Source organism: Salvelinus sp. IW2-2015, linkage group LG7, assembly GCF_002910315.2.
Source record: "Salvelinus sp. IW2-2015 linkage group LG7, ASM291031v2, whole genome shotgun sequence".
NCBI classification, from domain to species: Eukaryota; Metazoa; Chordata; class Actinopteri; order Salmoniformes; family Salmonidae; genus Salvelinus; species Salvelinus sp. IW2-2015.
Window position 1 is genome coordinate 29,000,810 of NC_036847.1, and position 14,923 is coordinate 29,015,732.

The 14,923-nt window shown below is 46.8% G+C and overlaps 1 protein-coding gene across 3 annotated transcripts in view; it reads right to left on the bottom strand.

Annotated features, from left to right (window-relative positions):
• Positions 1–14,923, bottom strand: part of rarga (retinoic acid receptor gamma a) — a 47,145-nt gene that overhangs the window by 3,589 nt on the left and 28,633 nt on the right. Inside the window, exons 2-5 of one of the 3 annotated variants that reach the window (XM_023991726.3) lie at positions 5,394–5,542; positions 4,691–4,841; positions 1,333–1,496; positions 478–654 (exon numbers count right to left, since the gene is read on the bottom strand). In XM_023991726.3, the coding sequence (XP_023847494.1) occupies positions 478–654; positions 1,333–1,496; positions 4,691–4,841; positions 5,394–5,542 (641 nt within the window). Of the gene's footprint in view, positions 1–477; positions 655–1,332; positions 1,497–4,690; positions 4,842–5,393; positions 5,768–14,923 lie in introns of those variants that run through there. The other 2 variants (XM_023991727.3, XM_023991728.3) reach the window with 2 other exon arrangements.

The window sequence follows — 14,923 nt, forward strand, 5'->3', positions numbered from 1 at the left end:
GGGGGTGGGCGGTTGAAGACAGAGAAAGAGAGGGGGAAGTATACCATAAATAAAATCGATTATCTGCATACCACAGGAAGTGCATACCACAGGAAGTGCTTACCACAGGAAGTCTGATCCATATAGTAGGCTATGTTTACAAGCATTTCGCTACACTCGCTACACTCGCATTAACATCTGCTAACCATGTGTATGTGACCGATTTGATTTGATTTGTTCTACATCTATTGTCCATAAAACATCTTCAGCTATTCAACTTTCCCTCCCTACAGTATGAGCCGACATGCAAAGTTATTCTTGCAATGCCACCTCTATCCACTGAGAGGCACTGTCCTCTTATCATTACATTTACACATGGCTTTCTGAGTACCAGTTATTATATAACGGGAACCTTTCGACAGATCTCAACTATGACTGGTGAGACGTTATTTGATAACACAGAGGGGGTTGAAGGGATGGGAAGAACCAGGTAAGTACCAGGATATCCAGGCAGGCTGATTTGAGGAGGGTGATCTGGTCAGCGATGGTGAGGGTGGTGAAKCCGGGGAGGCGCTTGGCAAACTCCACGATCTTGATGATGCACTTGGTGGAAAGCTCACTGAACTTATCCCACAGCCCCAGGTCCAGCTGCACGCGCTGCTCTGCACTGGAGTTCTGGAGGACGGAGGAGATACAGAGAGATATATTATGAGCATATGGGAGACACAGACAGGGTTAAAAGACAGGGTTCTTACYCAGCTAGCTCTCACAGTCTCACATCAGAATTAGACGTCCATCCATGTTTTTCAAACGTAACATTTCGAACTCCGAAATCTTCAGGTTAGGTATAAACTCCGAATGGGTAACGTAAGGGTTAAGGATAGGCTTCAAACTAAAATCTAAAAAACAACTTTCTATCGCAGGATTTAAACATGCACAAGAGGCAGATGCTTACGCCCATCCACCATCCACATCCACAACGCCCTAGTGAAACCAAAACCAGAAGGTAACAGCGCTCACTGTTGCCCCTAGTGGCAGTTTTCCATGTCATCTCCCATTGTCCTCATACATGGATGGACGTTGTATACTGACTTGTATCACGGAGGACCTGGCTGTCTGACTAGACATCAATCAGCTAGAATAATAATATCACTGACTGAACATCAGCCAACCAGGTAGAATGCTCTCACAGTCTTACTTTACACCAACCGATCACCTGACCCCTGTTCTCACACAGTGACCAATGGAGAAATAAGATTTACCCTAAACTGGCCTTTTGAGTTGGGAAAGTATACATGTTCATAGGAGATTTGTGTCCGTATGTTGAAACAGAAAGATGTGTGAGACTCTTACGGTGTGGTATTTGCCCAGCTGCAGCAGTGAGGGGAAGGTGTCTTGGTGGGCTTTGCTGACTTTGTTGACCAGCTCCTCCAGTTCTCCACTCAATTCATAACTCTCTGGCAACACCAACTCCTCCTTCACGTCTTTCTTCTTCTTGTTTCTGTCATTACGCACCGCTGTGTGGGGTGGGGAGTTTGGGGGGGGGGGAGGAGGAGGAGGAGGAGGTGGGGAAGAAGAGGAAGAGTAGGAACAAACAACATGTGAATAAGAATCTCAGTGACAACATGGATCAGTCATGTTATTTAGGCCTAGCCACTGATGCTCTGCAATTCAGTGATGTTACAAACAAGTTATTAAGCCATAGTACACAATACAGTTTATAACAGTACTTCATTAAACAAAGTGATGACACGATCTCCCATTCTCTTCCTACCCCTCTGCATTGAGGTATTCCTGCTACCAGTCACTTTTCAGCCCTGTTTACAAACCACCTCAACCACTCCAGTACCCCTGCACATTGAATAAGGTACTAACACTGACCTGTATATACAACCACTCCAGTACCCCTGCACATTGAATAAGGTACTAACACTGACCTGTATATACAACCACTCCAGTACCCCTGCACATTGAATAAGGTACTGACACTGACCTGTATATACTTGCATTCTCGTTTCTTTAACTCACATCGTAGTTCTTGTGTGGTTTTTATTTACATTTTTGATTGTATTTTCTATTATTATCTATATTATTATTATCTATATTATCATTATTATTATCTATATTTGTATTATCTACTTTATCTATATTATTATTATCTATATTATCTATATTATTATTATCTACATTATCTATATGATCATTATCTATATTATTATTAACTACATTATTATTATCTATATTATTATCTATATTATCATTTGTATCTGTATTATTGTTATGATCTATATTATTATGATCTATATTATTATGATCTATATTATCATTATCTATATTACTATTATCTATATTATTATTATTATCTATATTATCTATATTATTATTATCTACATTATTATCTATATTATTATTATCTATATTATTATTATCTACATATTTATCTATATTATTATTATCTATATTATTATTATCTATATTATTATTATCTATATCATTATTATTTATATTATTATTATCTATATTATCTATATTATTATTATTATTTATATTATTATTATCTATATCATTATCTATATTATTATCTATATTATTATTATCTATATCATTATTATCTATATTATTATTATCTATATTAATATTATCTATATTATTATTATCTATATTATTATCTACATTATCATTATCTATATCATTATTATCTATATTATTATTATCTATATTAATATTATCTATATTATTATTATCTATATTATTATTATCTATATTATTATCTATATTATCATTATCACTGAATTGTTGGGAAAGAGGTCTCAAGGTAAGAATTTCACTGTTCTGTTTTACACCTGTTGTATCCTGTGCACGTGGCGAATAAACTATGACACTTGAAACTTGAGTTGACCATTGAGTTGACCAGTAAGCATGGCCTCCCTCTCTCTCCCTCTCCCCCTCTCTCCCTCTCTCACTCCCTCCCTCTCTCACTCTATCCCTCCCTCTCTCTCTCCCTCTCTATCTCCCTCTCTCCCTCCCTCCTCCCATTCTTTCCTTCCTCTCAGGATATCCAGAAATAGCAGGGACAATGTGATCTCAGTCCTGACACACATCCACACAAACATTACACCCATATACATGTCCCATGGGCAAACTGCCTGCCACTCACTCACACACACTGTTACACTCACATCACTTACAATCCCTGAAAATAGAGCCCTGTGTGGCTGAAAGTGCTACAGCTTCTGTCTTTGTCACAACAGAAGTATCAGTTGGTGCACACTCATTCACCACTGAGATGTCAGTGTGAATTAAACATGGAAGGTGTTGGCAATGTGAGGGTGTGTTGAGAGTGAGATGACTGATGAAACAGGAAGACAGAGCATGTGTCACAAATGGCACCCTATTCCCATAGGGCTATGGTGAAAAGTAGTGCACTAAATAGGGAATAGGGTGCCATTTGGGACTTAAKCAGACTCATTTTGGTAACATGATTAGTCATAAGGTTGGTACTGTGCCCAGTCTTTCCAAATCACTACCCTGCTGTTTCTCCTCATACTTCCTCTTAGGTCAGTGGTCACCAACCTTTTCTGAGTCAAGATCACTTTCTGAGTCAAAATGCTAGCCGAGATCCACCGCTCAGATTTATGTTTTAACATGACTTAWACACGTAAGCCTATGTAACATTAACCAATTAAAATCAGTTCTGTAGCAATGAGGTTTGTGCAATGGTAAGTCTGAGGGTGTTTTCACATATAGTCCTCTTTAAAAGAACCAATCTCAGTCCTCTTAAAAGTGAACTCTGGGGTAAAAAAGCTAAAGAGCTCAGTTCTCTTTGTATTCACACTGCCCTTGCCTTTGAATGAGGACTCAACACTTTTTTTTAAAATTCTCACCAAATATGTCTCACACTATTCCAACCCCACAATTGAATAAACAGTTTATGAAGCTCTCTTAGCCTACAGATCACATCTTGCAAACAAACAATCAAAACAAGCAATCAGAACTGAACTCCACATACCCTACAATTCATCCCATCCCACATCCCTCATCTCATCCCACATCCCTCATCCCATCCCACATCCCTCATCCCATCCCACATCCCTCTCCCATCCAACATCCCATCCCACATCCCTCATCCATCCTACATCCCTCATCCCATCCCACATCCTCATCTTCATCCACATCCCTCATCCCCTCCCATCCCTCATCCCATCCCTCATCCCTCATCCCACATCCCTCATCCCATCCATCCCATCACACATCCCTCATCCATCCACTCTCATCCCACATCCATCCCTCATCTATCCTCATCCCATCCACATCCTCATCCCATCCCCATCCACATCCCTCATCCACATCCTATCCCATCCACATCCCTCATCCTCACCATCCCACATCCCACCCACATCTCATCCTCTTCCCATCCCTCATCCAATCCTATCCTCTCCATCCACATCCTCTACCTCATCATCACACATCCCTCATCCCACCCATCCACATCCTCATCCCTCTCCCATCCTCATCCCATCCCATAACCCCACATCCCTCATCCCATCCCTCATCCCACATCCCACATCCTATCCCACCCAACATCCCTCAATCCCACATCCCACATCCCATCCCACCCACATCCCTCATCCATCCCACATCCCTCATCCCATCCACATCCTCCTCACATCGCTCATCCCTCATCCCATCCACATCCCTCAGCCCCTCTTACGTCTCTCACCTTCCTTGGACATGCCGACCTCAAAGCACTTCTGCAGTCGGCAGTACTGGCAGCGGTTCCTGGTGACCTTGTTGATCTGGCAGTTCTTGTCTCGGTGGCAGGTGTACACCATGTTCTTCTGGATACTGCGTCGGAAGAAACCCTGGAGACATCAACAGATATATATATATAGATATAGATATAGATATAGATAGATAGATAGAAGAAATAGAGAGAGCAAGCGAGAAGAGAGAGAGAGAGAGAGAGAGAGAGAGAGAGAGAGAGAGAGAGAGAGAGAGAGAGAGAGAGAGAGAAAAGAGGGGAAAATAACAGATTAAATATTATATAGGGAGTGACATTGTAACGGTCACACACTGAAAAATTAACAGAGAGAATTATTATGAAATATGGTTGAAAGGAACAGAATGAACGACATTGTAACGTATCCGTCTGCTTTATTTCAACCTTTCATGTCTGACCATTTTCAAATTCACAACAGAAACATTTAGTATGTTTTGTACTGTTATGATTTCCTCATCCAGGATTCTTTATGTTACATTCTTATGGTAATGTCTCAATATCTTCACCTTCTATACTTTCACTTTTATGTCTCACACTTAGCTTTTTTATTTTGTGTGTCTTGTCAGTGTTAAGTTTGAGTGTTGTCTGTGTATTTGTAGTGATGATGAGGAAGATGAAGCAGGGGCTTCCTCACCTTGCAGCCCTCACAGGAACTGACTCCGTAATGGTATCCAGAGGACTTGTCCTGGCACACGAAGCAGGGTTTGTAGATGCGTGGTGGGGGAGGTGGAGAGGGAGAGCCGGGGACCATCTCCTCAGAGCTGGTGCTCTGGGTCTCCACCGCTACAGAGAGAAGAGTAAAGAGGTTTATTTGTTGATTGATTTTATTACGTTTTAGCTTGCAGTCGAATAGAGTTGTTAGAGAGTCTTTATGGTGCAGTTTCATTCACTCATGCTAAGGTTAGAACACACTAATTAAAGACAGGCGAGAGGTTTTGGCTGACTATTGGTGGGGAGAAGACTGACATTTTACATTTAGGGTTTGTGTGTCAGGGAGTGCAGATGCTCTTATCCAGAGCGACTTACAGTTCTGCATTCATCTTAAGACAGCAAGGTGGGACAACCACACCACTGGCATAGAAAGTACATTTCTAATCAATAAAGTAGATATCAAACTCAGAGCAGGTAAGAGGTAGGAGGTAGGAGAGGAAAGAGTCAGTGTTAGTTCACTAAAGGCTTTTCATTTATTTTTATTTAGGAGGGGGTGCGAGGGGGGTGCAGTGGGATTTTTTTGGATACTCTTTGAAGAGGTTGGGTTTCAGATGTTTTCAGAAGATGGGCAGGGACTCTGCTGTCCTAGCTTCAGGGGGAAGATGGGAAGGGACTCTGCTGTCCTAGCTTCAGGGGGAAGATGGGAAGGGACTCTGCTGTCCTAGCTTCAGGGGGAAGCTGGTTCCACCAATGGGGTGCCGGGACAAAGAAGAGCTTGGACTGGGCTGAGCGGGAGCTGCCCTCCCGTAGAGGTGGGAGGGCCAAAAGACCAGAGGTGGAAGAACGGAGTACTCGGGTTGGGGGTGTAGGGTATTAGCATAGCCCCCCCCCCCCCCCCCCCCCCCCCCCCCCCCCCCCCCCCCCCCCCCCCCCGAGCCGGGCCCTCAGGTCACAGATCAGAGATTAGTGTGCCTTTTAGAGCTGGGAGGGGCTCAGATTGACAGAGGTAAAGAAAACAAACAGTTTAACAGCAGGCAGATAACTGACAATAAGTGGAGGCGTAATTGATTAGATTGACAGATCTCAGTCTCTGATAAGGACTGGTAGCTGAATGGGCAGGGCTGTTGCAGCAGCTAGGGATTCCTCAGTCATTCCAAAACAGCCTACTGACTGCCACTGACTGACTCACTGAGACCGGCATCCACTTAAACACAACCTCAGGACAAATCTAGCACACACCTGACAAGGTAGCTAAGGTGTAGGAAGATGAGAGACCAAAATGTAGAAAGAAGTCTCACTGCTGCAGACTGCAGACTTCTGCCAATCCTGTTCAAACCCAGTCATACAAGCTGATTGTCGTACCACTGACGTCACATGCTCCTGATGTTCTAAATAAGGTCATTGTGCACTGAGATATGCATTGTATGGATTCCATAAGCCATAAGCCACACACTCACACACAGGCGCACAAAACACAACATGCACACAGGCGCGCACACGCATTACACACCCACACACACCAGGCCCTCACACATGCTAGTTAACATTGCAAACTCTCAGTAAGAGACACACCCCTCCCCAATAACACTTCTTCAACTTTCACGCCCGGTCACCCCTCAAACTTCAACCTCCCAACTTCTCCAGCCCCAGCCTCCAAAACACACCACCCCCTGACACACAAACCCTATTTTCTCTTGTTTCCTGGCCCTAAATTCCTCAGCTAGGCCCTGGCAGGGTTTAATAGTGGCCCAGGCTTATGAACTGGCCTATAAAGACAGTCTCCTAGCTGGCCAGGCCTTTATTAGGATCCAGTCACCTTGGGCAGCTATTCACACCACTAGCTGTAGACCCAGGCCCGTGAAAAAAAAGCAGCGCCAATCATAAAATAAAAACAGGGAGGCTCTAGAATTCTAACTTTTACTGCCCCCCGCCTCCCCCTAACACCTTCAATGGAAACCACAGGGCTAGCCTAAACTTAACCTATAACCCCATGGAGGAGGGAAGGGGGACTGGAGGAGGGAAGGGGGACTGAAGGAGGGAAGTGGGACTGGAGGTGGAAAGGGGGACTAAGGAAGGGGGGGCCCTTCCTTAGTCCCCCTTTCCACCTCCAGTCCCACTTCCCTCCTCCAGTCCCCCTTCCCTCCTCCGCCCTGCCCTCCTCAGTCCCCCTTCCCTCCTCCAGTCCACTCTTCCCCTCCGCCAGTCCCCCTTCCTCCTCCTCCAGTCTCCTTTCCCTCAGTCCCTTCCTCTCCCAGTCCCCTTTCCCTCCTCCAGTCCCCTTCCCCTCTCCCAGTCCCTTCCCTCCCAGTCTCCCCTTTCCCTCCTCCAGTCCCCTTTCCACCTCCAGTCCCCCCTTTCCCTCTCAGTCCCCCTTTCCACTCAGTCCCCTTCCTCCTCCGTCCCCTTTCCACCTCCAGTCCCCCTTCCCTCCTCCAGTCCCCTTTCCACCCCTCCAGTCCCCTTCCCTCCTCAGTCCCCTTCCCACTCCTCCAGTCCCACTTCCCTCCTCAGTCCCCCTTTCCACCTCACCCCTTCCCTTCCTCAGTCCCCTTCCCTCCTCCCAGTCCCACTTCCCTCCCGCAGTCCCCTTCCCTCCTCCAGTCTCCCTTTCCACCTCCAGTCCCCTTCCCTCCTCCAGTCCCCCTTCCCAGTCCCCCTTCCCTCCCTTGTTAGATATTACTGCACTGTCGGAACTAGAAGCACAAGCATTTCGCAACACTCACATTAACATCTGCTAACCATGTGTATGTGACCAATACATTTGATTTGATTTGGAGTTGCAGCAATCCTCTTGCCCTGTATGTTACAAACACTATAGCATTCGGTTAGCTATTACTGCACTGTTGGAACATAAGCATTTAGCTACACCGGCGAAAACATCTGCATAATATGTGTATTTGACATTTGATTTGAGCACAGGTCAGCGAAGAGTCAAGTTGTAAAGCATGGCGCTTGCACCGCCAGGGTTGTGGGTTTCGATCCCGGGCCCACCATACATAAAACGTATACACGCATGACCATAAATTGCTTTGGATTAAAGGGTAAATGGCATATATTATTATTATTTAGTAGAACTCAGTGAGCGTGGTGTGAACTTTTATGCATAATAACACCAGTAAACAGATCCTGGGGCAATGTGGTTTGACAAGTCCTTTGATAAGGCAAACCCTGTGTGGCGTCAAGAAATTAATAGTAAATTAGATGGTCTGAGAGGCGGAGAGATTGAACAAGAGAGAGAGAAAGAGAGGGGGGAGAGAGAGAAGAGAAAGAGAGGGGTGGAGAGGAGAGAGGAGTGAAAGAGAGGGGTGGAGAGAGAGAGAGAAAGAGAGGGGGTGTGAGAGAGAGAGAGAGAGAAAGAGAGGGGTGGAGAGAGAGAGAGAAAGAGAGGGGTGGAGAGAGAAGAGAGAGAAAGAGAGGGGGTGGAGAGAGTGAGAGAGAAAGAGAGGGGTGGGAGAGAGAGAGAGAGAAAGAGAGGGTTGGAGAGAGAGAGAGAAAGAGAGGGGTGGAGAGAGATAGAGAGAAAGGAGGGGGTGGAGAGAGAGAGAGAAAGAGAGGGGTGGAGAGAGAGAGAGAGAAAGAGAGGGGGTGGAGAGAGAGAGAGAAAGAGAGGGGGTGGAGAGAGAGAGAGAAAGAGAGGGGGTGGAGAGAGAAGAGAGAGAGAAGAAAGAGGAGGGTGGAGAGAGAGAGAGGGGGGTGGAGAGAGAGAGAGAGAGAAGGTGGGAGAGAGAGAGAGAAAACTAGGACAGCGGAGAACATAAAAATCCATCAGGATCTGTCAACAACATGAACTGGTTCCTGCCATAGTAGAATAGAACCTGACTCCTGTTCTCTCTCTCTTCTCACACACACACACCCACACACACAACACACACACACACACACACACACACACACACACACACACACACACACACACACACACACACACACACACACACACCACACACACACACACACACACACACACACACACACACACACACACACACACACACACAACACACACACACTCACACTATTAGATGGTGCCGACAGATATAGCAGCTCTGCTTTAAGCTCCTAAGGAACTTTGCAGTATTTAGTTTTTTAGTGTGTTATTTGTTACATTATTAGCTCAGATTTTTGGGGGGGTTAGGGTTTACGATTTTTTGGGGGGTTAGGACAACTTTAGGATATCAGAGTGGCGGTAGCTCACCAGCATTACGACCAGGAATACGACTTTCCAAGTTGGATCCTTTGTTCGTACCCCCCAGGGCAATTTAACTTATTCCAGAGGCTGCTCCAAAACACCGCCGACGGAGAAGAGGTATTTGGAGTGGACTTCTAGTCCGACTGTGGAGGCATGCACACCATCCACCGCTTCAGAGTATATTACTCGCTAATGTTCAGTCTCTGGATAATAAAGTAGACGAGCTCGGGGCGAGGATCTCCTTCAAGATACATCAGGGATTGTCACGTACTCTGTTTCACAGAAACATGGCTCTCTCGGGATATACTGTCCCCGTCCATACAGCCAGCTGGGTTCTCAATACATTACACAGACAGGAATAAAGAACTCTCCGGGATGAAGAAAGGCAGGGGTGTATGTTTCATGATCAACTACTCATGGTGTGATTGTGATAACATACAGAAACTCAAGTCCTTCTGTTCACCCGACCTAGAATACTTCACAATCAAATGCCAATCATATGACCTCCCTCGAGAATTCTCTTCGGTTATAGTCACAGCCGTGTATATTCCCGCTCAAGACAATACCATGACGGTCCTCAAAGAACTACAATGGACTTTATGAAAATTGGAAACCACATATCCTGAGGCCACATTTATTGTAGGAAAACGCTAGCAAAGTTCCACCAACACATTGACGGTAGTACTCGTGCTGGTAAAACATTGGACCACTGCTACTCAACTTTTCGAAATGCCTACAAGGCCCACTCCCGCCCTTCCTTCGGCAAATCTGATCATGACTCTATTTTGCTTCTCTCCTCCTATAGGCAGAAACTCAAACAGGAAGTACCCGTGCTAAGGTCTATTCAACGCTGGTCTGACCAATCGGAATCCATGTTTCCAGATTGTTTTGATCACGCCGACTGGGATATGTTCCGGGTAGCCTCTGAGAATAACAAATATACCGATACGGTGAGTCAGTTCATCAGGAAGTGTATAGGAGATGTTGTACCCAGTGTGACTATTAAAACATACCCAAACCATAAACCATGGATAGATGGCAGCATTCGCGCAAAACTGAAAACTGAACCACCGCATTTAACCATGGAAAGGTGACTGGGAATATGGCCAAATATAAACAGGGTAGTTATTCCCGCCATAAGGCAATCAAACAAGCAAAACGTTAGTATAGAGACAAAGTGGAGTTGCAATGCAACGGCTCAGACACGGACTACAAATGGAAAACCAGCAACATCGCGGACACCAACATCTTGCTTCCGGACAAGCTAAACACCTTCTTCGCCAGCGTTGAGGATAACACAGTGCCACCGACACGGCCCACTACCAAGGACTGTGTGCTCTCCCTGGCCGACATGAGTAAGACATTTAAGTCTGTTAACCCTCGTAAAGCTGCCGGCCCAGACGACATCCCTAGCCGCGTCTTCAAAGCATGCGCAAACCAGTTGGCTGGAGTGTTTACAGACATATTCAATCTCTCCCTATCCCAGTCTACTGTCCCCACTTGCTTCGAGATGTCCACCATTGTTCCTGTACCCAAGAAAGCAAAGGTAACTGAACTAAATGACTATCGCCCCATAGCACTCACTTCTGTCATCATGAAGTGTTTGTGGGGCTAGTTAAGGATCATATCACCTCCCCCCTACCTGACACCCTAGAACCACTTCAATTTGGTTACCGCCCAAATAGATCCACAGACGATGCAATCGTCATCGCACTGCACACTGCCCTATCCAAGAGGAATACCTATGTAAGAATGCTGTTCATTGACCATAGCTCAGCATTCAACACAAAAGTACCCTCCAAGCTCATCTGGGCCCTGGGTCTGAACCCAGCCCTGTGCAACTGGGTCTTGGACTTCCTGATGGGCCGCCCCCCAGGTGGTGAGGGTAGCAAACAACAAGGGTGCGTACTCAGCCCCCTCCTGTACTCCCTGTTTACCCATGACTGCGTGGCCAAGCACGCCTCCAACTCAGTCATCAAGTTTGCAGACGACTTAGTAGGCTTGATTACCAACAATGACAAGACAGCCTACAGGGAGGAGGTGAGGGCCCTGGTAGAGTGGTGCCAGGAGAATAACCTCTCACTCAATGTCAACAAAACAAGGAGCCGATCGTGGACTTCAGGAAACAGCAGAGGGAACATGCCTCTATCCACATCGATGGGACCGCAGTGGAGCAGGTGGAAAGTTTTAAGTTCCTTAGCGTACACATCACTGACGATCTGAAATGGTCCACCCACACAGATAGTGTGGTATAGAAGGCGCAACAACGCCTCTTCAACCTGAGGAGGCTGAAGAAAACCTTCACAAACTTTAACAGATGCACAATTGAGAGATTCCTGTTGAGAGTATCACCGCCTGGTACAGCAATTGCACCGCCCGCAACCGCAGGGCTTTCCAGAGGGTGGTGCGGTCWGCCCAATGCTTCACCAGGGGCAAACTACCTGCCCTCCAGGACACCTACAGCACCCGATGTCACAGGAAGACCAAAAAGATCATCAAGGACATCAACCACCCGAGCCACGGCCTGTTCACCCTGCTATCATCCAGAAGGGGAGGTCAGTACAGATGCATCAAAGCTGAGACCGAGAGACTGAAAAACAGCATCTAACTCAAGACCATCAGACTGTTAAATAGCCATCACTAGCCGGCTTCCACCTGGTTACGCAACCCTGCACCTTAGAGGATGCTGCCCTATATACATAGACTTGGAATCCCTGGCCACTTTAATAATGAAACACTAGTCACTTAAATAATATTTACATACTGCTTTACTCATCTCATATTTATATACCTTATTCTATTCTACTGTATTTTAGTCAATGCCACTCCTAATATTTATATATTTTTAAATTCCATTCTTTGACTTTTAGATCTGTGTGTATTGTTGTGTATTGTTAGATACTACTGCACTGTTGGAGCTAGAAACACAAGCATTTAGCTACACCCTCAATAACATCTGCTAAATATGTGTATGTGACCAATAATTATTTTATTTTATTTGACACACACACAYGCTCCATACCTATCCAAATATCCCTCCACACTTACCCCACCCCAGGCAAGCAGGCCCACTTGAATGATGACATGGAGCTATTCAATCAACCCCCCTGAGCCCCCTCCCCTGTCTGTCCCTGTCTCTTCCTGTCACTCACTGTCTCCCAAACCCAGCTCATCTTTGTTTAGAGAAAAAAAGGCCTCTGAAATGAGAGGCACTGTTATCAGTTCTGAAGCCTGGGCCTCACTTTGCATGGCAATCTTCCTCCGGAGAGCTGAAGGCTGGTGATGGACGAGAGGAGAGCTGGGTAGTGTGTGGGGATTGGGGTTGGGGGCTGTGTGCTAGGGGGGTGACAGAGGGGAGGAGAGGAGAGGAGAGGAGAGCTGGGTAGTGTGTGGGGATGGGTTGGGGCCTGGTGGCTAGGGGGGTGAACAGAGGGACGGGAGGAGAGCGAGAGGAAGAGGAGAAGCTGGGTAAGTGTGTGGGGATTGGGTTGGGGGCTGTGGCTAGGGGGGTGACAGAGGGGAGGGAGAAGAGGAGGGAGAGGAGAGCTGGGTAGTGTGTGGGGAATTGGGGTTGGGGGCTGTGTGCTAGGGGGGTGACAGAGGGGAGGAGAGGAGAGGGAGGAGGAGAGGAGAGCTGGGTAGTGTGTGGGGATTGGGGTTGGGGGCGTGTGCGTAGGGGGGGTGACAGAAGGGGAGGAGAGAAGGAGGAGGGGAGAGGAGAGAGCTGGGTAGTGTGTGGGCGATTTGGGGTTGGGGGCTGTGTGCTAGGGGGGGTGACAGAGGGGAGGAGAGGAGAGGAGGGGAGAGGAGAGGCTGGTAGTGTTGTGGGGATTGGGGTTGGGGGCTGTGTGCTAGGGGGGTGACAGAGGGGGAAGGAGAGGAGAGAGGAGGAGAGGAGGAGAGCTTGGGTAAGTGTGTGGGGATTGGGGTTGGGGGCTGGTTGCTAGGGGGGTGGACAATAGGACGGAGGAGGGAGAGGAGGGCGAGGGAGAGCTGGGGTAGATGTGCTGGGGGATTATGGGTTGGGGGCTGTGTTTGCTAGGGGGGTGACAGAGGGAGGAGGGGAGAGGAGAGCTGGGTAGTGTGTGGGGATTGGGGTTGGGGGCTGTGTGCTAGGGGGGTGACAGAGGGGAGGAGAGGAGAGGAGTTAGCCACTGCTCATTTCCTACATTTCATACTAAGTATCAGTTTACCTCTAATCCCCCTCTCTCAGTGGCCTCTGTACACACATGGTCCAGCTGCACTGCCATGACTTACACTAATCCCAGAGTCACGCGCACACGTTCATGCGCACACACACACGCAGAAGCACACATGCTGGGACACACACACACACACACACCTTCAGCCTCTATCTGCGGAGTAACATCCTTTCACTGCACCTCATTAGATGTGCTAAGTACACCAGACAGAAATAGACGTGGAGCTGAAGGTCAATTGCATTAAATTCTAGGTGAACGTCAACTGGGCCAAATGACTTCCCTTGAAGTTCAACTGATACAATAGAAGAAGAGAAAGAAGAAAGGATACACAGGGAACCAAAGAGGAGGGGCTTTCTGGTTGACCATCAAAACCTGTTGTTTTGTCGTCTCTAGAAAAGAAGAGGAGCTGTGCTGTGCTGTGCTGTACAGCATGTGTCCAATAGCAATTCAACTGTGAGCAAAGCAAAGGCATTACTGTGTTTCTGTGTTGTTGCGCAACCCTGGTTTTAACCGAGCAGCTAGCTAGCATATGACACCCTGGCAGAGGAACAACTATTCCTTCACAATAGGCTGCCTGCAGATTTGGTCTACGTGACTGTGGGTGTGATTGAATCTTCACTGGGACACTATTCCAGGGTGAGACTTGGCATGTGAGGGAGTTAGTGTGTGTGTGTATGTGCTTGTTGTATGTGTGTTTGTGAGTGCTCGCAAGCATGCGTTCTTGCCTGCGTATGTATTTTTGTGTGCGTGCTAACGTGTATGCGAATAGAACTGTGGACTCTTAGTTTAGAGTGGGCCCTCTTCCAGTCAGTGGCTCTGCCCAGTCTCTGCAGACTAGACTCCATTTGATTTGCAAGTGGGATTCTCTGTTCACTCTGCTCTCTCTCCTGATTCACACGCTGTACTGTTCCAATGTGCCATCAACGTACGTGCTAGTTGTAGTGCTGTACAGGGGTCTGTGTATTGGTCTTGTTTACAGTTGGTAGATAGAGCGGTACAGGGGTCTGTGTATTGGTCTTGTTTACAGTTGGTAGATAGAGCGGTACAGGTGGGAGTCTATCTGCATCTCTAACTTCCTTAAAGAACCCAGAGTACAGGCCTGAAGCCATATGTGTCTGTTAC